Source organism: Alosa alosa, chromosome 20, assembly GCF_017589495.1.
Source record: "Alosa alosa isolate M-15738 ecotype Scorff River chromosome 20, AALO_Geno_1.1, whole genome shotgun sequence".
NCBI classification, from domain to species: domain Eukaryota; kingdom Metazoa; phylum Chordata; class Actinopteri; order Clupeiformes; family Clupeidae; genus Alosa; species Alosa alosa.
Window position 1 is genome coordinate 27,039,802 of NC_063208.1, and position 27,141 is coordinate 27,066,942.

The window sequence follows — 27,141 nt, forward strand, 5'->3', positions numbered from 1 at the left end:
AGGGCCGTCACATAGACGTATGGCCCCACACAAAACATCCGGAGCTCCGTCACCTACTGGCTTCAAAAAGCCCATCAGCACAACAACAAAAAAACAGCAAGCAATTACCTGAAAGCACAACAGAAAACATATTTTCAGAGGCCTTTGCTAGTTTTCAGCCTAAATCAAGAGGAGGTAATAGAAAAAGCATGGTAAAAAATATCTACATACAATCTATTTCTCACTTCTCCCTTCACCACGTCTCCTCAAAATGCTTTATTTTGAATTTGGCTTCACAGACTTGTTCACATTAAAATACATTCAATCAGATTTGGCATCTATTTGTTCCCCCTTCCACCACAGTGCGTAGGCTACCCCGACCCCCCTATTTCATATCTATTATACACCCAGATATGCTGCTCCTAGAAAACACACAGAAAACCCTCTCGTGGTCTGCTATTCAACATCAACCCATGCACGTTCAGGTTGACAGCTGAGCACACTTGATGTGATCAGTTTGACTTTTTTTTTTCATCTTAAGATATATGAACATTAATTTAAAGTTATTGATCTGCGTACTGAATTATGCAGATGAGAGCAGTGTTCTTGAAAAGCTTCCTCTGGCGACAGGCGGCAGCTCCATTTTAATGATGACGCATGGCATAGCTGTTGATGGCTGTAGCTGATGATTGATGCGGCTGAAGGTGCCGTAACTGACCTGATGCCAGACCTCGCTTCACCCCTGACCACTGGTGCTACAGATTCATTGTGACACCCAGACATGGACATTCTTACTAAGAGGATTGGCTATGGTTATATGCCTGTCTATAAGAGTTCTAAAAGAAGCCTTAATGCTCAGTTAATTCTGATGAGAAAATTCAGTATTAGTTTGTGAATGATACACATGGTTGAATGTTCCATTTAAACCTTGAATGTCAGAAGAGCAATAATATTTAGTTCTTATAATAAAAATTCATTATGGTTCCTCCTCAAACCTTTGAGGAATTCAAGGTCCATTCAAGGTCCATATCTGAATATTCAATCGCTCAAATCGCTCCAGGTTTTGTGGCATTGACAATTCAGCATTCCTTCCTTTAAAAAATTGTTTTTCATGATGTGTAGTATTCTACAAGGACCCTACATTAGGTGAGAGACAGGTCAGGTGATACCACACTGTTTATTGGGAGGTGTTTAAAAGCCACATTCCTTGTTTTTGTTTGTCAATCATCACAGTTGAAGCAGAAGAATCGGCAATGATTAGCCCAGCAGTGTCTCTTCACACTTATTGTGTTGGAGTTAGTGAATGAGAGAATGAGAGAGGCAGAGAAAGAGAAAGAGAGAGAGAGAGTGAAGGAGAGTGAGGGAGAGAGAGAGAGAGAGAATAAGGACATTTTGGGATACTTCTGTCTGATTCCCCTGCGGATAAGTGCAAGAGAAGCTGCCCTCACACCCACACACCCAATTCATCTCCTGTGAAAAGATGTGTGGCAGCGTTTAGGGTTTATACTTGACTGAGCGCAGGAGGGCTGCACCTATAATGTGGCTGTCACAAAGGATCCCCTGCTATTTTGCCTCACGCTTCAGTGCTTCGTCAGTAGAAGGGGAACGGAAGGGCCCAAAATTGCTCCTGCTTGTGCAGCCTTTGAAGTATAATGTCGGACAAGAGCAGAGGATCTTTCCTTTGGGACTGAAGCCTGCCATGTCATAGAGACTTTCTGACAAGGCATTCCATCAGTCGCTGTCAGTCGCTTCTGGCTTAGTGCCCAAGGAGTCCACTGTGCTCAAAGGAGCTCTTGAACTTTTGATAACCACTGACTGTGACAGGAAGCCTATCAAAGTCCATTCTCGGCTTCTCCGATTTATAGATTCGTTCTGTCTTGTTGGTCTTCTGGTTTCTTTTGTGAATTTCTGTCTATTATGTCTACAGAGGTATTGTCCTTTAAGCTAAACATACTGTAGATGGCCCATGAATTGATCTTGTCCTGTTTTGAATGCTTCATTCTCAGGTATGCTTGAGTGGCCGCTGAATAAGACACTGAATGAGATATCTATGGTGAAAAAAGGCAGAACTGCGTCATCTAGTAATGTCTCACAAAATGTAGAAAAGCAGTCATTGTTCCAAACACTGGCACTATAGCACTACTCTGAGAAAGTCCACACTAACATCATTCCTTTGTTAGAATTCACAACAGATAACTAAATAAAAGGGTTCTCTGTCACAGTCCATCGAAAAGACCCTCTGTTTCTATTCCTCTGTCTCCTTGAGAGACATGTAAAAGTCTTATGATTGGCTATGTTGTTCTTCATCCATGAAGTCATGATCAAGTTGGTATATATACTCACACTCATTTGTTAGGTAGAATGACTCAGCAGATATTTGATGGCCACAGGCATGACTCAGCACATTTCGGGATGGCGAGAACAATGACGCAGCGGATGTACAGCTTCACATCATCCCCTCAAGGTGGCGAATCACTAGAACTCAGTGGTGGAGATCTGGGTGACCTCTGACTGCAAGTCTTGTTGGACCCTCCTGGAGCGCGAGCCATAGGGGATCCGGTCCAGGCCTAGTCATACCGGCTTCTTCCCGCCCACTTCCGAGGGGGCGCAGACAGACACGGGCTCGCGGTTGTTGGCGTTGATGTTGTTCCGAGCATGGGTCAGGCTGCTGCGCTCCACGCGGGTACGGAACGGCAGGCAGAAGTCGCGGAAACAGCGCTTAAAGTTCTCGTCCAGGAAGGCGTAAAGCACCGGGTTAAGGCTACTGTTGGTGTAGCCCAGCGCGATGCACAGGTGCCAACTAGCGATGATGAAGGGGTTCCGCTGATCGATCTCCACCAGTGTCTTGACGATGATGAAGATGTGGATGGGCGTCCAGCAGATGATGAAGGCCGCCACAATCACCAGGACCATGCGCGTGATCCGACGCATGTTCCGGTCCTTCTCCTTAGAACCGGAGAGCAGGCGCACGCTCCGCAGACGCAGGATCATCAGGCCGTAGCAGATGGTGATGACGAGGACGGGCACCACGAAGGCGAAGATGAACACGCAGATCTTGGTCACCGTGTCCCAGTACCAGTCAGGGTCTGGGAACTTCAGAGTGCAGACGATCTTCCCTGTGAACAGAGTTCACAAGACGTATGAGTCGATTATTTGCTATATACCATGCAAATACTATTCAGGGTGAAAACCATGAAATTATATTAGATGATAAAGATGATACGATAAGGACAGCAAAGATGATAATAATAATATCAAAGACAAGATAATGATAATGATGAAATATAATGATAAGGACAATGATGATAAGGACTAGGTGATGATAATGATGAAATATAATGAGAAGGACAATGATGATAAGGACTAGATGATGATAATGATGAAATATCCCTTTTATTTCTTCCAGAGACAATATTTTCTGATTGGCTGACAAGCTGGCTGTTAATTCTGTATTTCGGGTTAGCTATGAAAGAGATCTGGAATGGCCACAGATCTTTTGAATGGTAACTAACAACCATAGTAAACAACGGTTGAACTAGAAAGCTGTAAATATTGTAAGCTAACTACCCACTAACTCACTGTCAGTAAGTAAAGAAAGTAGTACATCAAACTGAACTAGTTGGCTTCTTTTTAAACTGAACCGCATGTTTCGTTGTGTGCTATAAAGGCATGACTATTGCCTACATGAGCAGTCACCGGGGATAAGCGGGATTATGGCCTTCAAGGTGTCCCATTATATACAATGTACATTAATTCTGTGTATCGGGACACCTAGGCGGCCATTATCCCTTACTGAACTGACATTTATTTCACTGTAAGAAGCATGATAATAAAACCCAAAATGTATAGCAATGTATTTTTATTTGGGATGTACTGTACAGAAATGAACTATAAATTAAAAAAAAATATATACAACCTGACAGCCTTAAAAAATCCAGCATTGTATTGCTCCAGCCATTTTGATGATTAAATCAAAGTGCAGCAGCACCTCTCTCCTCTCATTCCTCTTCTCCTTTATGTTGTTTTGTTTCCATCAGTGACTCACAAACAAACAAACAAACAACAAACCTCGCCGCCAGCCGCCAGACACCACGCATCCATCACTCACCGTTGTCTGTCACCTTGGTTACGGCCATGATCATGATGGGCACGCCGACGGCGGACGAGAGGATCCAGATGCACACGTTGATGATTTTGGCCTTGGCGGGCGTGCGGAACTCGAGCGCTCGCACCGGGTGGCACACGGCGATGTAGCGGTCCACACTCATCATGGTCAGGGTGAAGATGCTGGTGAACATGTTGTAGTAGTCGATGGCAATCACCACCTTGCAGAGCGGCTCGCCGAACGGCCAGGTGTTCATCAGGTACTTGGCGCTCTGGAAGGGGAGTGTGCTAGTGGCCAGGGCGTCGGCCAGAGCCAGGTTGAAAATGTAGATGTTGGTGGCCGTTTTCATTTTAGTGTACCTGCACACACACACACACACACACATACACACAAGGGGAGAATTGATTTTCATTGTTCTCTGGTTGAAAAGGAAGCATGCCAAGCATGCCAACAAATGCTCAAAAACACAAGACTGTTTTCCTCTTGATGCACTTGCTGCATCTGGAGACAATGAAGTTGGCTATGACCATATGTTTTGGTGGTGCTGTAGAGATTAAAGGATCTGGGTTTCCAAATGGACCATAAGAGGGTTGTGAGTTCAATCCCAGTACCACCGTTGTGCCCCTGAGCAAGCCACTAACCCATAGCTGCTCCAGAGGGACTGCCCTGCAGTTGGCTCACTGTAAGTTGCTCTATCTGTCAGCTAAATGACATATAAAAATGTGATGGGTAATGGTGTTGACGAGCTTTCCTCTCAATGCACCAGAGTTTGCTGAGACAGAGTTTGCTGAGACAGTATGCTTGGTCCATTACATCTTCTCAAATCAAATCAAATCAATCTGACAGAATTTCAAATAATTGAGAAATTGACCAACTCTGACAGACACTCTGACACTTTTGACTTGTAGCTTTGATTAGCAAACTAAGCTTGCATTAGTCGCTGGACAGATTAAATGTGTGTGTCTTTTCAGTGTGTCTTGTTCTCACAGCTCAGGCTCCAGTTACAGAGATGACCCCTCCGGAAGGTCAACAAAGCATTTTAAGCGTGTCCAACCAGGATGAGGGAGGGGGATCTAATGCCGCTGGGGCGAGCCAAGCCTTGTTCCTGCCCCAGCTCCTCCGAGGATATTAGAGGGGATGCATCCTCTCTATTGAAATCCGGAGACTTCTTATTATTACAGTGCATGAAAATGCACTGTTCTGTTATCCGAAGTCTTCTTCTTCTTCTTCTTCTTCTTATTCTTCCCACCAAATTTCTGCGTCTAATTCAGCTTTAATCATTTAACGTAGAAACTTTGTTCAAACGTTGTAACGTAGGTCTTGAAAAGGACACGTGGGGAATGTATTTTTCACTTTTGTAAACTTTATACTTTTTGAGTTATTAATAAAAAACAAGCTTATTTTTCCCATAGACTTTGCATTAGCACTATGACATCACAATGGACTAATTAACTTGATTTGCACCTGTATCAACTTCCAGCTGCTCATAATTAGGACCCATCAAAGGGCCAGTTAAACTGATTGCACCTGTATCAACTGCTTTCTGCTTAACTAGGCCAACTCTCTCTGTGTCTCTCCATTCAACAAGGATATAAGGCACATTCCATCCAACTTTCTATCCATTCATCCTCTTCAAACCATTCACTCATCCACCCATTAAACTATCCATCAACATCCATTAAACAATCTGCCTATCAACATCCATTCAACTTTCTGTCTATCAACATCCATTACACTATCTACATTCAACTTTTAAACTATATACTCTGCCTCAGGCTTTAAGCATACAATATGGCTCTCTTAAGACTACTATTTCCTCTGCCCACAACTGTTTCAAAATAAATGTCCTCACTACAATAATTCACTATTAAATCATTTAACTATTTAAACTACTCAACTATTTAACTGTTCAGCCATTTCAACTGTCAGTTGTTATTAACTATGACTCCTGCCAACTGTTTCCAAATAAAAGTTTGTTTGGCATTTTATGTTAATATACAGTATGTTTATATTTTCATGCACTGGTAATTTCCTCGAAATTACATTTTCTAGTTATTTTTCTTTTTACCTTTTTGTGCGTGTTATTCAGCCCAAACCGCTTAACGTACAAATTTGGTTCAAACACCGTTCCGTAGATCTTCCAAGGCTTTACCGTCCTGTCCGTTTTTCATTTTTGAGAAGTTTATACTTTTTGAGATATTTGTAATTAAAAGTGTATTTTCCCCCATAGACTTGAATGGGGGCTGTGATGTCATAATAGAGCCAGCTGCGCTCATTAAGTAGTTCCAAAGATCCTTAATATACAATATTTATCAACCGTCTCTGGTAGTTCTCAGAGCAGTTCCCAGGCTAATCAGAACACTGGCACAGGTGTCACCTGTGAGAAATCCAACTGTCTCAGCGTCTAAGCATACAATCAGAGAATGTCTAATAAGGGGAGAACTGCCACTCTCGGAAAACTTCCGGTTTCTGAACTGGTTGCAGTTCCTTCTGTGGTTCCACATGAGGGCGCTCGTCCACGAGTGCAGAATGCATGGAGGTCTACGGAGCTGTACCCCTCAAAATCCACTTTTCTCAGGATATAATTTTTTTTCAAGTCATTTGAATATTGTATTCGAAAGGGGAGGAAAAGAAAATACACTTGGTTGAGTATTATATTTTTTAAAGTCACTTAATTGTTCTAAAAAGCCTTTCAAACGTGTTAATGACGTCACTCATTAGCACAATGCTAGCGTGTTATGGGCAACAACGACCCAACCTGTAAGAAAACAAAAGGACATAAGTACTCGTTCATTCAACTTTTGACCTATAACCCATGTTGAAGTTATACAAACTACAATCAAATCTGAGATTTGTCAACGACAATCAGGTGAAAGAGACAAATTTAGCCATCTAGCTCCATCGACTCCCATTCATTCTGCACTCATGGCGATCGCCCCCAGTGGAAATCTGGTGGAACTACAACCAAAATTCGGTACAATGGGACTTAATACGGAGTGGCCAGGCTCTCCGTAGACGGGCTCTGATACAATCTAGCTCTACCTGAACTACACATTCTGTTAAATTGTTTCCTGTGTGTCAAAATAAAAGTCCCAGCCATATCTCATGCATTCAGCATTATATCTCCAGAACGGCTTGACGTACATGCTTCAAATTTGGTACCAGTGTTTTTATGGACTCAAAGGTGAAGTGAGTTGATGTTGGAGGTTGAAGGTCAAATGTCGAGGTCAAAAACACCTTGAGTGTGATATCTCAAGAAAGCCATGTCACACAAGATTCAAATTTGGTTACTCCAAAAGCACCTTTGCAGGTATCACAATTACCCTACCAACCAGCTAGCAGCAAGCTCAACAGCCCCACCAACACCCTAACCAGCAGATTGCATCCCCTCGTGTAATTCCTCGGAATTGCATTTCTAGTTATTGTTTTATTTTCTGTGGGCCTCAAACTGATGTTTACTGCATCATGCTTGGATGCACATCTATCTATCTATATATCTATATATATGTCTGTCCATCTACTGTATCTCTCTGTCCATCTATCTATCTGTCCATATATCTATCTATCTATCTATCTATCTATCTATCTATCTATTTTATGTGTCTCTATCTACGTATGTATCCATCTCCTTTTTCTATGTCAAACTCTCCTTGGTCTCCTCAGCTCTGCTCGTCCCTGGGTCTCCTTCCCTCCTCCTGTGCTATTCTCTCTGCGGCTGGCCCTGCAGTAGGGAGCAGTCGAGAGGTGATGAGTGTGAGTGACTGCTTTGTTTCCTCTACCGTCTCATTCTCTCCCTCTCTCTACCTTTTCTTTCACAGACGTAAGCCCTGCCTTGGCGTCTGCCCGCACTCACTCGCTTCGCTGGTGGAGCAGCAATAACAGTCCAAGAGGGGTGATGATCGGACCAACAGCAGGCTCATGGTGCGGACGTCCCAATAAAGTTTTTTATGTTTTTTTGTTCATGGCCTTTGAGAGGTGTCTGCTGACTGCACAGGATTCAAACAACTCATGCAGGCAGGGTGACATCAAAAGGGAATTAGGATGCATTCCACTGGGAAGAGGTAAATCCCAGCTGTTAAGAAAACACTCTTGTTTGCACTACACCTCCTTTTTTTTAGAGCATGGGGATGCTAGCTAACCTATTGTTCAGCATGCATCCAGACAAATGGATGAACAGCTTTGTTCTTTCAACATAGGAAGACAGAAGGGAGAGAAAGGAGACAGAATTAGATTGGTATTACATATAATATCGCCTCTTTAACTCATCGGTATTGGGCATGAAAAAGTGATATCATTCCATCCGTATGCATTTACCCCTCTAACAGCAGTGTTTGCAGGCATAGTTGATCAGAGACAGAACTGTTCTTGAGTCAGTTCCAGAAGAGTCTATAAATGCTGTCCATTCGTTTAAATTAACCAGAGATTGGACATTCTTCCTTTGAAGCACTTTACCGGGCAAAAGATTTCCACCCATTTTCAATTCAGTTTGAGTGACTTACAGAATTATTGATGATCTTATTCATATTGCAGTTATGACAAGCACTACCCCATGCACAGCAATCAAAAGTGGACACCATCCCCAAAGAACTCCTAAAGAATGCTGGTCTAATCATGCAATCATCAGGCCTTGCTACTTTTTTCCCTCGTCCCTTTCTCCTGTGGTGTCTTCAGCACTGCCAGTGAGGCTGTTGCCATGCCTATTGATCCCATGACGAGCTGTATCAGTCACACAGAGGCTGGGGGTCAAAGTTAAATGTCGTCCTCATCATAGAGGAGAGAAGGGGAGAGAGAGGGAGGAGGGATGGATGATGTGACACAGTTAGCTCACAGCAATCTTGGTGGAGCAGCAGTGGCGATCAGCGCCGTCTGACAATCAGTCGGCCTGGGCTTGGGATTAACAAACCTGCTGCTACGAGCTGGTGTTGCTTTGGATAAATGCAGCTGCTACAGGGTTCTCAAGTCTCACGCAATGGGCGTGAGACACACGCAATTCAACAAGTTCACATGCTCACACGCCACACCTTGCATTTCTCACGCAGAAATATTACTAGGGATGTCAAGGTATCTGCATAATGATTAGAGGCGCAGGGATACCAGAGGATTTCTCGCAGGGTTCAGAACTAGCGCACCACCAGGGGCGGAGCTTGAGGGGGTGCGGGAGGTGCGGCACGCCCCTGGCCCGGGACCCGCAGGGCGCCCCTCCCCCACCTCCGGGTAAGGTGGGACGGGCCTCTCCCACGGCACAAAGCCGGAGGAGCTAAGATCATGCAAACGGTTTCTTTACAATCATTTTCATCAGAGTGGGACATATTAGGCTTATAGGTTGCCCCAGTCAGGACGAGTTATGACTCACGGTTGCTGAAAAGTTTTGAAATTTACTTTGATGATTTAGTAGGTGTAAAATATTGAATAAAATGTTCTGCTGTATGACTGGCTTTATTTTAACTTTACGACGTGCAAATTTACAAAATTGGATCAACGATATTGTCTCCTACAGGCGTCAATGAGAGAACACTTACACTTACATGATTTTGGTTTCTTTGGTTTGGATTTTCTAATTGGAGTAAGTCTTTGTGACAACACGTCATGATACATTTGATAATGTTTGATCGTTGTTTTGGTATGAAGCATCTTTTACGTAGCCTAATGAATGCGCTCTAGAAAGTGAAAGTAGCCTAACCTAGGCCTATGCGCTCTGTGTCTGAGCTGTCTGTGCGCCCCCCGCAATTGATTACGCTCCTCAAATGGAGAACACATCCATCCCATGGTATTTTTTGCCCTAAAATGCATGAAACATGCAAGTTCAAAATCCTGCCGGTACGTTACATCTCCGTTTCATATTTGCCTAGGCTACTAGCCTACAATAAATTAATTGAACGAACTCAACTGACAACAAGGTGTATCTACTGATTCAGTCATTGAGACTACAGAATACAGACTACAGAATACAGTACAACAAACTTTCTGTCTTTCTGAAGTTTATTTTTGTATTCCGGGGTACAGTAGCCTAATTGCCTAATGTCTTGACAATAGTTTTTCTTACCGGCTTGCTGTTTAAACTGACTGCGCCGCTCTGAACTTTCCTGCCAGGTTTATGACGTAAACCGCTACATCTCGGCTCTGCTCGGCTAAACTCATCGTGTGGGAAATCAGATTATCTGTCAATATTGTGCTTTGAAAGTAAGGGATTTTTGCTCAGTAATAGTAGGCCTAGGCTACATTTTGTAACATTTATAGAGAAACCGAGGGGAAGTTAAATTAAAAATCGTTGGAAATTGAAAACACACACCTACAAAAAAAGATTCGGGGCTTTTAAAAAGAGATTCGGGGCTTGAGCCCCGAGCCACTAGCCTGGTAAACCAGACCCTGGAATCTTTCAGATTAAGGGTCTGGCCACGAGTAATGAAAATGGCCCAATTCGAGGGGCGGCACCAAGCATGCATTTGGAAATATCACTGCACGCAGTTGGATAACGCTACGACCAATCACAACAGTTCATCAGTGTCAGTCATCAGTGTAGCTCGCCTTTGTCCCGCCTACACCAATTTGATTGGTCCCTCTCGCTCGAGAGATAGAAGAAATTTGGATCATTGCTCGTGGCCAGAGTATCTCGCGAGAACTCTGGATTTCCAGGGTACGAAGCCACCCCCTCGCTCCGCCAATGCAACCACTCAGCAGTAACTTCTGCATTCAGTGAGATTTGCACCGGCCTAATTTTATTTTTGACTCTTCCCGTCACCGTTGCAACATCTGAGCGCTCATTCTCCAAGTTAAAGACCATTAAAAACCACTTGAGGAGCACAGTGGGACAGGAGAGACTGAGTGGACTTGCCATGTTGTCCATAGAGAATGAGAGAGCAAAGAAAATGGACATAGGCCTACACAGAGCATCGTGGACGAGTTCGCGGAGCGCAAGGCTCGTCGTATGCCCTTCAAATAGTGCTGCGTATTATTATTGTTTTATTATTAGGGGTTATGTAGCCTAATGTTTTTGTTGTTCTCTTGGTTACACTTCATGTACGTTCGATGGACTTCAAAATTACATAGTTACTCTCCGTGGCGCTGACGCTGGTAAGACCCGCTGTTGCGGGCATGTGTAGCCTATGTTGTAAAATTATGTTATGATGAGTTTAATAAAGGGCCCGGTCATGTGCCCCGCCCCCGGCCTGGCTCTGACTTGTTCCGCCACTGCGCACCACTCACAAGCCAAATAATAAAACGAAATAGCCACCAACATCCAATCAAAAAATAGTGTTCGTTGTATCCGGGTAAAATTCCAAAATAGGACATCCCCTCCCTGCAACCACGTTATGCTTGTGCGCTTATGTGGGGTTACACGTTTAAGATTTCAATTATTTTTTTCAGAAATTCAACTGTCTGTCATTTAGTAAACCAGCCTATGGCACTTTAACAGTGTGTTTTATTCAACTAAACTAAAGGTCATTAAGAAAACATAATGATTGTGTCATTGTAGCTTTGTGTAACCCAGACATCAGCAACGTTCATTTTATACGACCAATCACTCTCGTGGCTGCCTGCACTTTCCCTGTCGTCACGGCTGCAACTTTCGCACTCGTTTGTGCTTTTTAGCAGCATGTTCAATCAGACACGACACCCGTCTGAGCCTCCATGGACCATGTCAACAATGAATGAAAATTAGCTTATTATCAATGAGTGTTATCAATTTGAGCTACACATACATTTTTTTCTAAAGATACAGGACTGCTGCAGACAATGAGCTGCCAACCATCATAATAGCAACCCAAAATAATGAACTTGCTGTTAAAAAAAGAAAATAAAAAGTTGGTCTTGGCATGCACATTCTTGGTCCAATGGTTCAGTGACAATAGGCTACTCAAGTGAATAAAGCAATTAGCCTAATAAATAAAATATTTGTCTCACTCAGTACATATATCTCGTAAATTGGTGAGCCAATATCCCACCATCAAGATTATTATATTTCAAGATTCCAATTCGCTGGCTAATGTGATCCCCGCCTTACAGTAGCCTACATAGACTTCACATCTCTAATGTGCCAACATCACATATAATTAGGCTTTTCATAACCACCTTGCTGTCATTCAAAAAGAGCCCATTATATGATTTCAGGTGTATGCATATAGTTCTTGAATTATAGCTTTGTCAGTGCAAAAGCGTACAGTACTACTGGCATTAACTATGATTGATCTCTGCTGATGCCTTGTTGTTGCCTTTTCACTGCGTCAGTAATGACTTTTGATGTGGGGGTTGGCTTTGTTCCACGTGACTATTAGCTTTATTTTGTCCCTCTGTGTTCAGCTTTTTAAATGCTATTTCAGGACACGCAACAAATGTTGGGAGGAAAAGGCATCCCAACAGAGTGAAAGACCAAGAATGATTCAACATGAATAATATTTTACTTTTTATTTATTTTTCTTCTCCTCCTGCCGGCTGAGCTCAAGTCTGACTCTGCTCTTATTCACTTGGCCCATGAATCAGCCTGCATGTGCTGTACTCACTGAGACACCACAGGATGGATATTCATCCCTCTCTCCTCTCCTCTTTTCTCCTCTCTACCCATCTCCTTTCTCCAATTATCTACTCTTCTCTCCACTTCTCTCCTCACCTCTCCTCTCATCCCACTTTTCTTCTCCTCCCCTCTCCTCTTATCTGTCTTCTTTTACCCACCCCATTCTCTACCTCTCCTCTCTTCTCTTCCCTCTTTTCTTCTCTCCTCTCCTCTCATCCCTCTTCTCTTCTCTCCACCTCTCCTGTCCCCTCATCCCTCTTTTCCTCTCTTCTCCTCTCCCCTTCTTTCTTTTCCTCTTTTCTCTTCTCCTCTCCTCTCATCTTTTCTCATCCTTTCCATTCTTGACCTCTCCGGTCCTCTATCCTAATCTGACACAGTCTCTAGTGCGGTCACTGGCTGGCCTACTCTACGCTCCGTTGCCCAGACTAACTCTCAGTGATGCGCTGCATCCCCTCTGTCCTCACCCAAAAACATGCCCGCTGGCACCGCGCCAGTGCACGTCCTGTGCATACACAAAACATCCCAGAGTGGTCATGTTCTCAACATGGGACAAAGACTCCTCAGTGCACCACCAAAAGAGGAAAAAGGATTCGGTACCAGGCTGTTGGGTTTCACTGGCGCCTAATAAAAGGCTAATCCTGGCCTTGGCAAGGATGTTTCAGACATTTTGTCTGTCATGTGGAAACCTCTGAATGTCTCTTCAATAGTAACCTTATAATAAAAGCTTTTTTTTATGCACAGGCCATTTGCGGTGAGGGCTAATGGGATGTTTTGGGCAGTGATTGTTTTAGGTGGGCAGGGAAACACTGCTGAAACGTTACATCACAGTCCCTGCAATGTCAGCAAGTGTTTGCCGTGGATAGTCAGGCTGGTTGCGTAACAAGTTACACAGGGGAGAGGAGGGGGGGTCTGGGGACTGGCGGCCAGGGAGGGTTGCTGACCAATCTCCCTGCCTGGCAGACAGGCGCAGTGACAGCACACAGCGCATCCCTCATCTCTTGACATGGTGCTCAGTTTGGGACAGGTAAGACAGCAGGCCCTGATTAGACACGCAGTTCTGTTGCCCCTGGGGTGGGGAGATAAATACTGTGTCAGGGCTGTCTGTCTTCAGAAGATGTGTAATGCAGAGCACTACTAAGCAAAGGTTCAGACCGTTTCATACGTTTCTGTGGTTCCCATTTCAAAGTCAGTTACTCAATGCTTTGCTGTCAATTTGGAATGGATTAAATTATTACATCTCTTTGAAATATGATTATTGAATTGCCGAATTGTGTGAATTATCGAACTGTGTTGCAGACCTGATGTGGTCATTTTTGACATGTTATTGTTTTGCTGTTTAGGTAGGACTATTGTCACAGTTGACATAAGTATTTTAAGTGTGATATTTCAATATTTACCCGTTTCCTTTGTGTTTTTTTTATTAACTTATTGCTTAAGTGTATTTATCTTGTTAGATTGTATTATAGCACAGATTTGTGTATTTCCCTGTTTCAGGTTATTTAGGCTATTTAGCTTTTCTTGTGTTAAAGTACATAAAAAGTACATAAAGTCCTGTGTGAGTGTACATATATGTGCTTTCTTGTGTTAAAGTAGACAGTCCTGTGTGAGTGTACATATATGTGCTCTCTTGTGTTAACGTAGACAGTCCTGTGTGAGTGTACATGTGCTTTCTTGTGTTAAAGTAGACAGTCCTGTGTGAATGTACATATATGTGCTTTCTTGTGTTAAAGTAGACAGTCCTGTGTGAGTGTACATATATGTGCTTTCTTGTGTTAAAGACAGTCCTGTGTGAGTGTACATATATAGTAGACAGTCCTGTGTGAGTGTACATATATGTGCTCTCTTGTGTTAAAGTAGACAATCCTGTGTGAATGTACATATATGTTTTTTCTTGTGTTAAAGTAGACAGTCATGTGTGAGTGTACATGTGCTTTCTTGTGTTAAAGTAGACAGTCCTGTGTGAGTGTACATATATGTGCTTTCTTGTGTTTTGATGTGTGTGTTTTCTTACTTTGTGCCAAAAGGGCTGCAAGCTGAGCTGAGATGAATGACTCTTAACGACAAAACAGGAGGGTGACAAATGCAATATGACAAAACAGTAGGATGCTGAAGGCTTCGCTGTGGGGGGCAATGGGAACACGAAAGGCAAGAGCAGAGAAAGAAATAACAAGCAAAGAAAATAAATATATTTTTCGTAAACTATTTGTTTCAGTTACAAATCTGAATTGAAATGAATTAGGTCAATGTTGTATGGCTGCTGTGATATACAAAACCCAAAAATGGGACATTGTTATTGTTTTGATGTTACTCCTTATAGCGCTGTCTTCTTCATCTAGAAATAGCCTACTACTACCAGTCCCTCCAGGATTTCACGAGAATTTTTGAGATTATTGCGATCTAAAATGCCTGATTTCGTGACAACTTTTCTAAAAAATTGCGATGGAAGTTGCTGTGTTTTTAGCTGTTTGTTGCGAAGAAATTGCGGGAGGAAGTGAAAATTGCAAAAATAGTTGCGATTTTTTTTTATTATTATTATTTTGAGGGCAATTAAGGTTAGTAAGACGAAAATCACACTGATTATCTTGATGCTTATTAAAAGGAGTAAGTAAAGGTAAATTGTAAGGGTTACAGAAAATCAAGGTAGGCCTACTTTATTTGTGTTAATACTTTGACTGGGGTAATTCACAAAGCAGTATAACCTTCTTAGAACTGTCCAAAAAAGACAGCCCCCTAAAAAGATGGCATCATGTCATGTTTCAATACATTCATAGATGTTGTAATTCATATTAAGTTCATATATTTGTAATAATTCCTATTCTGTGACTTGCATAATTACTAATAGCCAACTAAGTATCTAGTAATTTTATATTGATTTAAACTATTAGACTACACTTTTCTTTAATGTTATTACATTGGTGGTGTGTACGTCTAATTGACTGCCTGCCACTTTAAGGACGTGAGAGTAGCGTAATTACATTTCTAAGTGGATTGGAAAGCTTGCATCTCACTGTGTTCGGCTAGAAGTGGAAATAACTTTTTGCATAGTGCATTACGATATGTGGATGGAATTCGGGATGTTTCTATGTCATTAGTTAAAATAAATGTTAAAAAATAACTCGAATGAAAGCATTCTTGGATCACAGAAGAGGTAAATGTCTTGCAATGTTATTAAATTAGCCCTAAATGTGTGTTGTGATTTTGGAAGTACTAGGCTCAATAACAGTGAAGCTATTGAATTTTTCCCCCATAAAAAATATATTATAAATAGGGCGAGTCTGTTTTCCCATAATTAGCTGGTGTAGTATGTTGCTAGTGAGGCCCTAGATGTGTGTTGTGATTTTGGAAGCACTAGGCTCAATGACAGTGAAGCTATTGAATTTTACCCCCATTAAAAATATATAATAAATAGGGCGAGTCAATTTTTCCATAATTAGCTGCTGTAGTATGTTGCCTGGGAGGCCCCGATGTGTGTTGTGATTTTGGAAGTACTAGGCTCAATAACAGTGAAGCTATTGAATTTTTCAACCATTAAAAATATATTATAAATAGGGTGAGTCCGTTTTTCCATAACTAGCTGGTGTAATGTGTTGCTAGTGAGGCCCTAGATGTGTGTTGTGATTTTGGAAGCATAGGCTCAATGACAGTGAAGCTATTTAATTTTACCCCCAATCAAAATATATTATAAATAGGGTGAGTTTTTCCTGTAATTGGCAGGTGTAGTGTGTTGCTAGAGAACCACTAGCTGTGTGCTATGATTTTGGAAGCACTAGGCTTTTTAAATATTTCTATCCACTTTCGGTTTTGCACTTTGTATATGGTCCCTAGACGCTCGGCTGAAAGCAGAATGCTCACAGGGATGTGTTTTATTTATCCACATATGTAGGCTACACGGTTCTTTCGGATGAAAACCGGGTTGTAGCTTGTTGTCTACCTTTCTACGGTTAGATAGAGATCTCTATTATGCAATGAAAAAGTTTCTCCTATGATTTATTGAACCACAAAACGTGAATCTTGCGAATCTGCCAATTTCTGTCTAACTTTACCGAAGTACGTTAGCCTTCTATTTATTGTCATTAAAACTGCAGAGGAGTGAACATAGGGCAGTCTCTGGTGTCTGCAGAAGTGAGTGTGGCATCTGATCTGACTTAATATTCTGCACGAGGGACTGTTGTGGTAGGTGAAATTTCACGGGGAAACCATGATGATTGGTCAAATTTGCGAAAAAGTTGCGGTGTTTGGACAAAATTGCGAGGTCGCCCAGAATTCACGAGGATTTGCTGAATTTGCGTTAATTGCGAATTGCTGGAGGGACTATCATAACTAACGATTAGCCAGAGGAGAATATTGAACGAGAGTGCCATTCATGACGAGCTCCATAAAACTTTAACCGCCCACTGCGTGCAGACAGCTCAGAGGCAGCTCTCTTCTAAAGCGCCGACGCTTGGAGGAGCCTCAACAAAACCCTCTGCCCAGGCAGGAGGGAGGCCCGTCAATACCGTAGCAGCACCTGATCCAGCCCAACACCCCGCAGACAGTGATTGATCGTCCATCGTGGATACTTCATTCACGGCCCGTTTAGTATGCGCGGACCCATCCTCCTGTGGAGGTAACTGGTGAGAGCTGAGAGCTGAGATCACATTGGCTGCTAATTGGTGGAGAGGTATAGGGGAGAGCGGGATTGGTTGGCACAATGGTTGGTAGGCAGTGGCACAGAGTTCATCCTCCAAAATTGTTGCGCCACCAAAAATCTTCAAATGATTGGCACCTTGACCTTCATCTACTCTGTCCAAACATTTAAAGGTCGCTAATTTAGATGGTCAAAACAAAATAAAAGCCCTCACACACACACACACACACACACACACAGACACACACACACAAAACAACACAACAATGCAAAATTGTGTTAGACAGATATTAGGTATAGAGACCATATTCCTCTGTGTGAAAAAGTCAAGCTTTCAGACGTGCAGAGCTTCCACCCAGAGAGGTTCTTCTACTCCGCATACCACAAAGGTTGTTTTTGATATGATAAAATCTCACACTGAAATCCCACAGAAAAGCCTTGTAAGTGCACAAACATATAACTATAGCAGTCACAGCAATCCTGATTGTGTTCCTCAATGTTGATCCTTTAAGGTGGACTATTGATATAAAGTGTAAATAATTCTTCCAGACAGACAAATTATCCAAGTTGGAGAGACCAACGGGCTAAAAAGGAAAACTAGTACTAAAATCATTGGAGGCCATATTTGATTATCAAATCTCTCTATAGGGCAGTCTTGCATGCACATAGAATCCCCAGAGGACACACAAGGAAATGAGACAAAGAGCTGTTCTCACATTCACAGGGTTCTTAGACCCTGAACACAATTCTACAAAGCAAATAGTCTGGGCAACCTAGTGTGATAGGTTTATTATTCTATCCTTCAGTATATATGGTTTTGCTGTAATATGCATGATATTGTGTAAATAATACAGATACAACTGTAATGTTTTAGTGCCCTTTTATACTAAACGTCCTCATACATACAGTATGTTATGTTATGTTAGTTCCTACGTTTATGTCTTGCTTTATGTCATTACATTTAACATACATTTGGAATTCAGATCATTTCAACTGACCTGCTAGCAAAATGTCAGTGGAACTAACCATGGAGTGACGTGTTGAAATGGGACTAACAACCACAGTTTGTCCTTGGCACCCATAAATATGAATGTAGAACATCAGTTTCATACTGTGTATTGAATGCTGGTAGGAAGCTGTGTCATAAAGGCAATAATGCACATGAGGCAAGTAATGTAGGAACAGTATCTTACCGCTACAGCTGTTCAACAGTTCCTCAAGCAGTGAGTGACACATGTTCTACATGCAGTATCAGTGTTGTGTGTGCTGTTCCTTTGTTAATTATGTTAAGGCAGGGATTCCCAAACTGTGGTACGTGTACCATCGGTGGTACACGAGCTTCCACTAGGGGGTACGCGAGATAAAAAAGGGCAATGTCGGAAAGGTGTTCAAAATGATTTTTTTTTTTATCTTAAGCCTATGTTCTCTTTGTTCTTTGCGTTTCATAATGTTGTTCTCCATACTGTTTTTTTAGTGTGAGAGTTCATCGACCAGTTGCACATTTTGATTCTGTTATTTGTTATCATATAGGGCGGCTAATTAAACATGATGCCTGGAGTTTGGGAACCGCTGTGTTTGGGAACCGCTGAGTTTAATATACAGGTCATATATGGACATGCTCCCAGGTATTTCTCACTAACCCCAGTCTGAAGCACAGATACTTCTAATAATATGTTCGTTCTCATATAATAAACAGGGCGCTTAATGCTTCATTAAAAAATAATCCCTAATGATACCTAAATCCCCTTCAGAACTCTCAAGCAGTGAGGGACACTTAACATGGAGTGAAGGGGATTTTTGGACAATAAAACTGAAGCAGTCTTGTCTGTCTTGGCCTCTGGCCCTGCTGTAGTGGTGAGGGGGACAGGTTTTTTGGGGGTGGGGGGGTGGGGGCAGTTCTGGGCTTGGTGGAAATCACACACTCTGCTGATTAAGGCGGGACAACACAGAGGGAGGCACAGCGTGCCTTGGTGAGTCAGACACACACACACACACACACACACACACACACACACACACACAGGCACTCATGCATATCCATGCTGACGAAACCATACACACACACACACACCCTGGCACTCATGCATATCCATGCTGACAAAAACCACACACATACACACACACGCAAGTTTGCACTGGTGCAATAGAAACACATGCTGATGGAAACACACACACACACACACACACACACACACACACATCAAACCAGAAGACTCTAAAAGGACCTGGCATTCATCTCACCCACAGCAAAATATGCATGATTTCTCATGACATTTACTTCTTGCGTTTTTATTTTTGAACGTTTTCACTGAATCAGGTGTCAGTTGAAAGTGCCTGCAGAGGTGAAAAAGAATCATTTATTTTGCTTTGGCTCTGTGACTTTTGTTTTGAGTTGGAGAATGCTTTGTTTGGCCTGTGCGTGTGGCAGACCACTCACAAAACACCAAATCAAGTGCTATGTTCACAACAAGTACTGCACCTACTCCATCTATGGAGCTAAAAATAGTGTTTATATTCATGCATACTGGTACCCTGGAAATCCAGAGTTCTTGCAAGAGAGTGACTCTGGCGACGAGTAATGATGCTCATTACCTATGCTCATGAAACCGAGCTGCACCAATGACATCGGTGTATCTGATATAGGCGGGCCAGAGGCGAGCTAAACAGATGACGACAGCGCTGCGACGTCAATGTCCGGAAACATTGGTCGTAGTGTTATCCAATTGCGTTGACGTCCGAAATCGGTCAGTAAACTTTGGTCGTAGTGTTATTCAATTGCGTGCAGTGATATTTCCAAATGCATGCTTGGTGCCATCCCTCGAGTTGGGCCATTTTCATTACTCGTAGCCAGATCCTTAATCTTTCGGATTGGGTCTGGTCCTCCAGGCTAGCATACTGGTGTCAGCACGTCAGGATTTAGCCAGGCTGGCAGGTACATGGCTCAGCTTCTCTACCTGCATAGCTCTTCATGGGGATCTAGGGAATCTTGGCCCTTTGTTGACGTTGTTTAATAGACATGCAAGCTCTTCGGAAGCAAACTGACCTTCATTCAAGTTGGATGTTTTTCACAATGACTCTTTGACTAGATCTGTGGTGCTTTTAGTTGGGTTGTGTTTAGTGTCTTATTCTGTTCTCTTTTATATGGATGGAATTTATAGTTCTGTGTTTGTGTGAGGGCTTGACATTGTGCTTGGTTCTATTTTACATATTTACATAGGGAGAGCCATGTGACCAATACAAGTATTCTACTCCATAATCATTTGCCTGTCCCCACCTAATTCCTTTTGAAATTAGAGAAGAAATTGCTTTCTGTATGGAAGCAATTTCTGCAGCTGGTTTTCCATCCATATAAAAGCCTCATTTACCATAATAAATGCATGTCTTCAACATTAAGTCCTCATTGTGCCTAGTCATAGCTTCAATAATATCCAACTGCGCTCCCTTCAAAACATCCCCTTGCTCAAATGACTAAATGATCATATTATGCCATCCAATGCATAACTGTTAATAGCTGTGGCAGCAAAGTAATTTTCGCCTGGGTTCAGCCATCGAGAACACACAGGGCATAATCCATTAAGGCGCAATTAGCATGTTTTATACAGATTAATAAACTACCTATCACCATCGCCACGCTGTCAGTGGCCAGCCATCCCTATTGTCATGGCAACATCATGCTTTTTCACTGGAACCAGTAAAGGCTAACGAGAATGTCTTTTTTTTATTTGTATTTAGATAATTTCAGCTTGGCCCAAGCGTCAACATTTGCAGCAGGCAAAATGATGGGGGGTGGTAGCATGTGGGTTTTACAATGATGCAAGATGCAAAGTAATTTCTATTCCTATATTCTATTATTTCTCTACTTCACAGTAGGCTCTCATTTTGCGGCTCAGACTCTGTCCAGTTCATTCGAGTCACATCGGACTTGGAGTGCGATGGTTCTTTGGGTAACCCTCCCCCTGCTAATCCCCTCCCTTCCGTTCCCCCGATGGGTCTCGGAGTCACTCTCTTTCTCTGATGTGCACCAGAATGCCATGCACGCGCAAAGCCATTTTATGCTACAACTGCAACTGCAGATCAGGAATAACTTAGGCTCATTCGGGAATAATTTAGGCTCATTCGTATGATATGGAAAATCGGTCTCCTTGCCTGTTTAGGACTCGGAGCGCTGAGTTTAGTATAGCCTATTTCTGGAATTCCTGCTACAGACTAGACTATGTCATGCTGTCTTGTTAACGTTATTAGCAAAGAAAGGCAAAATTGTAGTGTAGTGAATATCGAAATCGAATAACTTTTAATAAAAACCTGAAATATAACCACCAGCTAGCACCACTACCACAACCCCAACCCCATTTGTCTCACTCTATCTCTCACTCTTCTGGTTGCCGACAGAGTTCGGACGATCAGCTTCAACTTTAACAAGAAAAAGAAATGTGCAAGAACCATTCGCACTGGGTCCGTAAATCATTTTCTTTTTCTGCTTGTGGAGTGCATAATGCGATTTCTGCTTCTTCTGTGATGGAATTTTGTCCGATTGCCACTAATTGAGCAAAACTTATGTCAAAAGAGAACACGCAGTGTATCCCTCTACTACCATCCATTAGCCTACTTCCAGATATTTGCTTCTAGGCAGACTTCAACCCCAGCAAAAGCGTGCACGGATGGCAATCTGGCAACTGTTGATGTCAGTTTTCAGTTTTACTGTTAAAATTATATTGTTTGCCTAAATATGCTTTTGTTATCGGTTTGCCATTGAAAAGACAGAAGCCCAAGCAAAATAACGCCAATGACAAGTTTACTGGAAAAAACCCCCATAAGTAATTACCTTACTACGCCATACATAACGAGTATATTTCCGAGCAGTCCCACCACACAGATGACGGAGTAGAGAGCCGTTATGGAGATGGCTATTATGATTCCCGCAGGACTTCTGGTTGGGTTCGGCTCCGAATAGTTTCCAGCGGGCACGAACCCCATGGCATCGTCGGGGAAGGTGACATTGTATGGGATCACGGAGTAGAGATCGGAGAGATCAGCATCGGGTGCCGTGGAAGGCTCCATTTCTAATGCGCTATGGTCGCTGTCCTCTTGTTTGGGTGCTGAAAGCTGGTGCTACAAGCAATGAACAAACCTCTCCAAGTGACGCCTTCTTTACGCACGGATAATTTCAGCGTGCAATTAAATTGCACAGCACAGCATGTTGGCCGTATAACTTGAAACAGAAAGAAAACGCTTCAGGTTGGACAGGTGTAATGCAGAGGCAAGAGAAAAAATACGTGCAAACTTCTGACTAGTTCGGAGGAGGTTACTATTCTAACGTCTGGTCTAACCAGGCATATAGCTCTAAGAATAACTCGGGAATGTGAGAGGGATGGCGAACGGACAGAAAGCTCTCTGCGCGCTGCTGTAATACGTGCGTCCAGATTTCCAGGTTGGGGGGAAAAAACGACAGCTTGTCGACGTCAAACCGGCGCTGTTGGCTCCGAAAAAAACAAGCAGTTGCTTGAAGCCACGGGTGATAACTTGAATGGAAAGCTCACACAGAGAAGAAAAAAACAACATTTATGTTATACATGTACTTGATTAGCTCTCACAGGATTAAATTAATTTATCTCACAAAAAGAGAACACCACTCTTCCACTAGCTATAGGAGGCAAAGGAGCCGAGGGGGCGGTGAACGGGAACATTTATTGGAAATATACGACCTAATAACATTGGGCCACAGCTGTGTTGATGTAACAACATCAAAGGATATTATGTAAGGGAAAACATAAAATATAAATGGAAATTAGGGACAAAAGGAACGCACAGTCAACTTCAAATGCATTGTGAAATTACACTTGCAAAAGAGCAGAATCCTGCGTTCTAGTTTCCCCCCGACCATGGCAAGTGACACTGTGGTATAGTGTGGTGAATGATAAGGGTGGCAGTATGGTGAATGATAAGGGTGAACATCACTGTTCAACATGATCTCCATGTGTATAGGCTACTTTGACAGGCCTAGTCAGTGTTCGAATTATCCCGTCGTTCCCGGTGGGTTTACGGGGGGAGGGGGTGGAGTGGGGGTTATTAGTAGCCTGGCTAATGATAGGTTTATTAAATGCATTATGCTGTTTTATTTCTTTTGCAATGGAATGTAGGCCTAAAAAAATAATCTGGTGAAGCAGGCGTGCTGTAGCCTGACGAGCCAGACCCACATTAAAATGTAGGGTCTGGGCACTCACCATTCGCAGTGCTCAGTCCGAGGGGCGGGATAATCGGTTGTTCTCCTTTAAATTCCCTCTGCACGCAATAGGACAGCTATGAGTCCCATGCGTTTCCCACCAGCGGAGCTAGTTGGCTAGTTCAAACTTTCGCCAACTTAATAAAAGCTTAACTCGTGTCACACTGTTCGCCAACAGCGAATTTTCATCTATTTTATATGTTTTCAAATAGCAGGGAATTCAAGCCAAACCTTTGCAACTCTGCCATCAATCATTATGTTAACGATAATGCTAACGACTCTATACACAATTTGATTGGCCTGATAGAAGTTTAATTTTTCGAGCTCACAAGCCAACGGAGAGTTGCTAGACTAGCTGCCGCTAGGGTGCGTTTAGATTTCTAGGCTAGGCGCTGAACTCCCCCCAAGATTTTGAGTGGAACTAGTAGTGCCTGGCCAGAACTCAGGGGGCCGAGCACATCCGAGCCCTATGGTAATCCGAACCCTGGGCCTATAGAGTGTGATGGGCGCACAGCATATCTACTGCGTCTCAGTACAGGCTGTGATGCCATTTTTATCAAGTAACATTATGGTCTAAAGTCTGTGCAAGCAGTTCCTTTTGTACACTTGCCAAATTAGGGTTTTTTCGCATCTCTCTCACCCCCCCCACCACCACCACCCACCATCTCCACGCACACTATACTATCTCTTCTCCTAGCTTCCCTACGCCACCTCCACCACCATCTCGTGCGCATTGTCTGCCCCCCTCTCTCTTGGGCTCATTCTGTTGTGGCAGTGTCCTGTTTGCCTGTCAGACTCCCTGTCCTGCTGACAGCGCAATCGGAGGCCTTGGTCACTCAGCCTTGTCCGGCCCAGGCGGCGCAATCTTCGCCTTTGTGTGCATACCTTACCATTTCCAGGTCACCCTTACGTCTGTCTGGGTTAGAGAGCAGAAGCGAGGCTTTTTTCTCCATTCTCGGTCCCACTTTAAGAGCTCGCGTTAGCTTGTCATTCTCCGTCTCGAGGTCCCTGCACCCCACACATGGCAACTGTTGCCATGGGCCATGGAAGCGAAGCTGAAGGGCCCAGCACGCATGAGCCCGCTCCACTCCAGGGTAAGAGAATGATGTATGGCAGACATGTCAAAGTCAAGGCCCGCGAATGAATTATCTACGGCCCCGGGATGATATTTGATTAGTATTAGAACCGGCCCGCAGGCCACAGCCAGCGGCCGCTGTTTTGCACGCACCAATACTCCATTTCCCACCATGCAACGGTAGCCCACGAACTCACTGCGGCGCTGCAAGTGGGCCTCGGCTTCATTATTCATCAGTATTCAGTCAGGGTAGATGTCAACTTTCAGCTACCCCCCTCCCCAGTGTTGTGCCTGAACACGTTCATTGAACGAAAGTTCATGAACTCGTTCATATTTTGAGCGGACGTGAACTGAACGTACTGTATTAGCCTACTACTGCCTGATGAACGTTACTGTGAACTCGTTCATTCTGGTGTCTGTGAACGGCACGCTCTTTCAGTTTAACTTCGTTGAATAGGGTGTCAGATTTCTACAGAGCCTTCCACGCGAAAACCCGGCTAAAACACACCGTAAAAAGGCCTTAATATGGCAGCATGATGGTCACCATTTGTCAAACTATGGGCCGCGGTCCGCAATGTGGACAATGATCTGCAGAGTGAAATTATTCCCGGGCCATCGTCTGATAATTTGTTGCGCAATTGATCAAGGAGCCGCGGACAGAAAAAGAAAACAAACATTTCTGCAATTAGTAGGAAATACTTGTTTGGTGTCATCAAACATAGAGGCATAGAATTAAGTCGTGGTATGTATTCAATGCATGCGTGTGCACGTTGGTAGCAAAGCTAGCCCAGCTAACAATTTATGGTTCCCAAAACGTTCTGGGAACCATAGTTTTTGGTTTCGGGAACGTTAGTTTTTGGTTCCCAAACGTTCCCCGAAGGTTAGTTTTTGAGTAAGTTTTGGTTCCCATGGAAAGTTTGCTGAATGTTCCGGGAACGTTAGTTCTTGGTTATATAAAACGTTCCCTGAACGTTCCCCTAACGTTATCTAAAGGTTGCAACCTTTAGAGAACCTTCCCCTAACGTTCCCTAACCGTTGCAACCTTTAGGGAACATTCCCATAACGTTCCCTAAACGTTGCAACATTTAGGGAACGTTCCCTTCCCTAAACGTTGTAACCTTTAGGGAACCTTCCCCTAACATTGCAATTTGCATACCAATTTTATTATTACTTTAAACTGCATGAGCAGGAATGCATTATTAAACTACATTTGCAGGAATTAATGAACAGGCAAAATTGATGGGATTTATAACTTTAATATAAAATAATCAAAATACAAAAGGTCTAAAAATATATATAAACATCAGACTCCATGTTACCCAAATATACTATCACAAGGAATTTTACTTTGTTAGGTGCTCTATACATTCAACAAATGGACAGACATACTGTACAATAGAGACAACAATATACATTGTGGCAGATACCAACACAATAATATACAAAACAACTATAGAAATAAGACATAATACCAATATAAGTACACATGGAGTGTGATGTAGAGTGCAAAGTAATAGTGCAAATGTAGTGTGCAAGACACATATTGGAATGATAAAGTATGTAATGTGCAGGTGAATGGTCAAAGTGGGGATGACCCCACTTATCTGCAGTTCAGGAGAGTGACGGCAGTGGGAAAAGAGTTGTTCTTGTGTCTGGTTGTTTTTGTGTGCAGGGATCTGTAGCGCCTGCCAGAGGGGAGGAAGTTAAAGAGTGTGTGTGCAGGATATGTGGAGGCGCTGTCTTCCCCCTACTGGCGTGGGGGTAGGCCTATGTGTAAGGGAGAGCCTGTCTGATTGAACTGAAGTGAAATGTGAAATGAAAGAAGTGAATTTTCTTAGTTGTGAAAAGTGTTCTATTGATAGATTCTTGTTTAAAATTCATTCACCTAATACGGTAAAAAAAGCACAAAAGTATATATTTTTTCATTTAGTAAAATTGATATTAGCCTAAAATAAATATTATCTTGATATGATGTTTACCTTACTTAGATTTCATAAGACCAATCATTTGAGTGGATCTAAATCAAGTGACTGCAAACATTTTGTATGTTAGGCTACTTCAAAAACTGAAATGGAGCTTGTTTAAATAAACATTTCAAAACCGCACTCAGAACAACCAAAAAACAACCAAAGACAACCAAACGGGAACGTTGTGTGAAGGTACTGTGCAACCACAGGAGAACGTTTTAGTTGGTTGGTTCCCTTAACGTTTAGGGAACGTTAGAACCCTTAGGGAACGTTCCCTAACCGTTAGTTTTTGGTTTGGTTCGAACTAACCTTTAGGGAACCATACACTAACGTTCCCGAACGTTCCCTTAACGTTTTGTGTTAGTGGGGAAGCTTCAACCTATTTAATTATGGCTATTTAATTATGAAACGACATTTAATAGAACGACGTGGATTTATGCAACTTCCATAAAAAACAGAGCACAGACTATATAAAACACTGTTTGGCATTAAGTATTAGATATAAGACAGCCAAAAGCTATTAATTAGTCTTAGTTAAAGATAGTTAAAGATCTCCAGATCAGTGATTTACGCATGATCTGATCCGCCATTTACCATTCATAAAAGCTGGTATTGTGTTTCCTGAATCCTTACATTCAGGAATTCAAATGAAATGTAAT

At 42.7% G+C, this 27,141-nt stretch overlaps 1 protein-coding gene across 1 annotated transcript; it reads right to left on the reverse strand.

Annotated features, from left to right (window-relative positions):
* Nucleotides 1-342: 342 nt before the first annotated feature.
* oprd1a (opioid receptor, delta 1a) lies at nt 343-22,564 on the reverse strand. The gene is made up of 3 exons (XM_048230445.1): nt 22,043-22,564; nt 4,088-4,443; nt 343-3,095 (listed from the first exon to the last, which is right to left on the reverse strand). The coding sequence occupies exons 1-3, from the start codon at nt 22,276-22,278 to the stop codon at nt 2,551-2,553; spliced, it is 1,137 nt and encodes a 378-aa protein (XP_048086402.1). The 5' UTR covers nt 22,279-22,564; the 3' UTR covers nt 343-2,550.
* Between the last annotated feature and the right edge of the window lie 4,577 nt (nt 22,565-27,141).

What these genes read in the sequence shown, in the direction of transcription:
- oprd1a (XM_048230445.1), bottom strand. Translation starts at nt 22,278, where the DNA reads ATGGAGCCTTCCACGGCACCCGATGCTGATCTCTCCGATCTCTACTCC. An exon ending in GTTATGTATGGCGTAGTAAG is followed by an intron (nt 4,444 to 22,042) that starts GTAATTACTTAT and finishes GTGTGTGTGCAG; the next exon opens with GTACACTAAAATGAAAACGG. An exon ending in AACCAAGGTGACAGACAACG is followed by an intron (nt 3,096 to 4,087) that starts GTGAGTGATGGA and finishes CTCTGTTCACAG; the next exon opens with GGAAGATCGTCTGCACTCTG.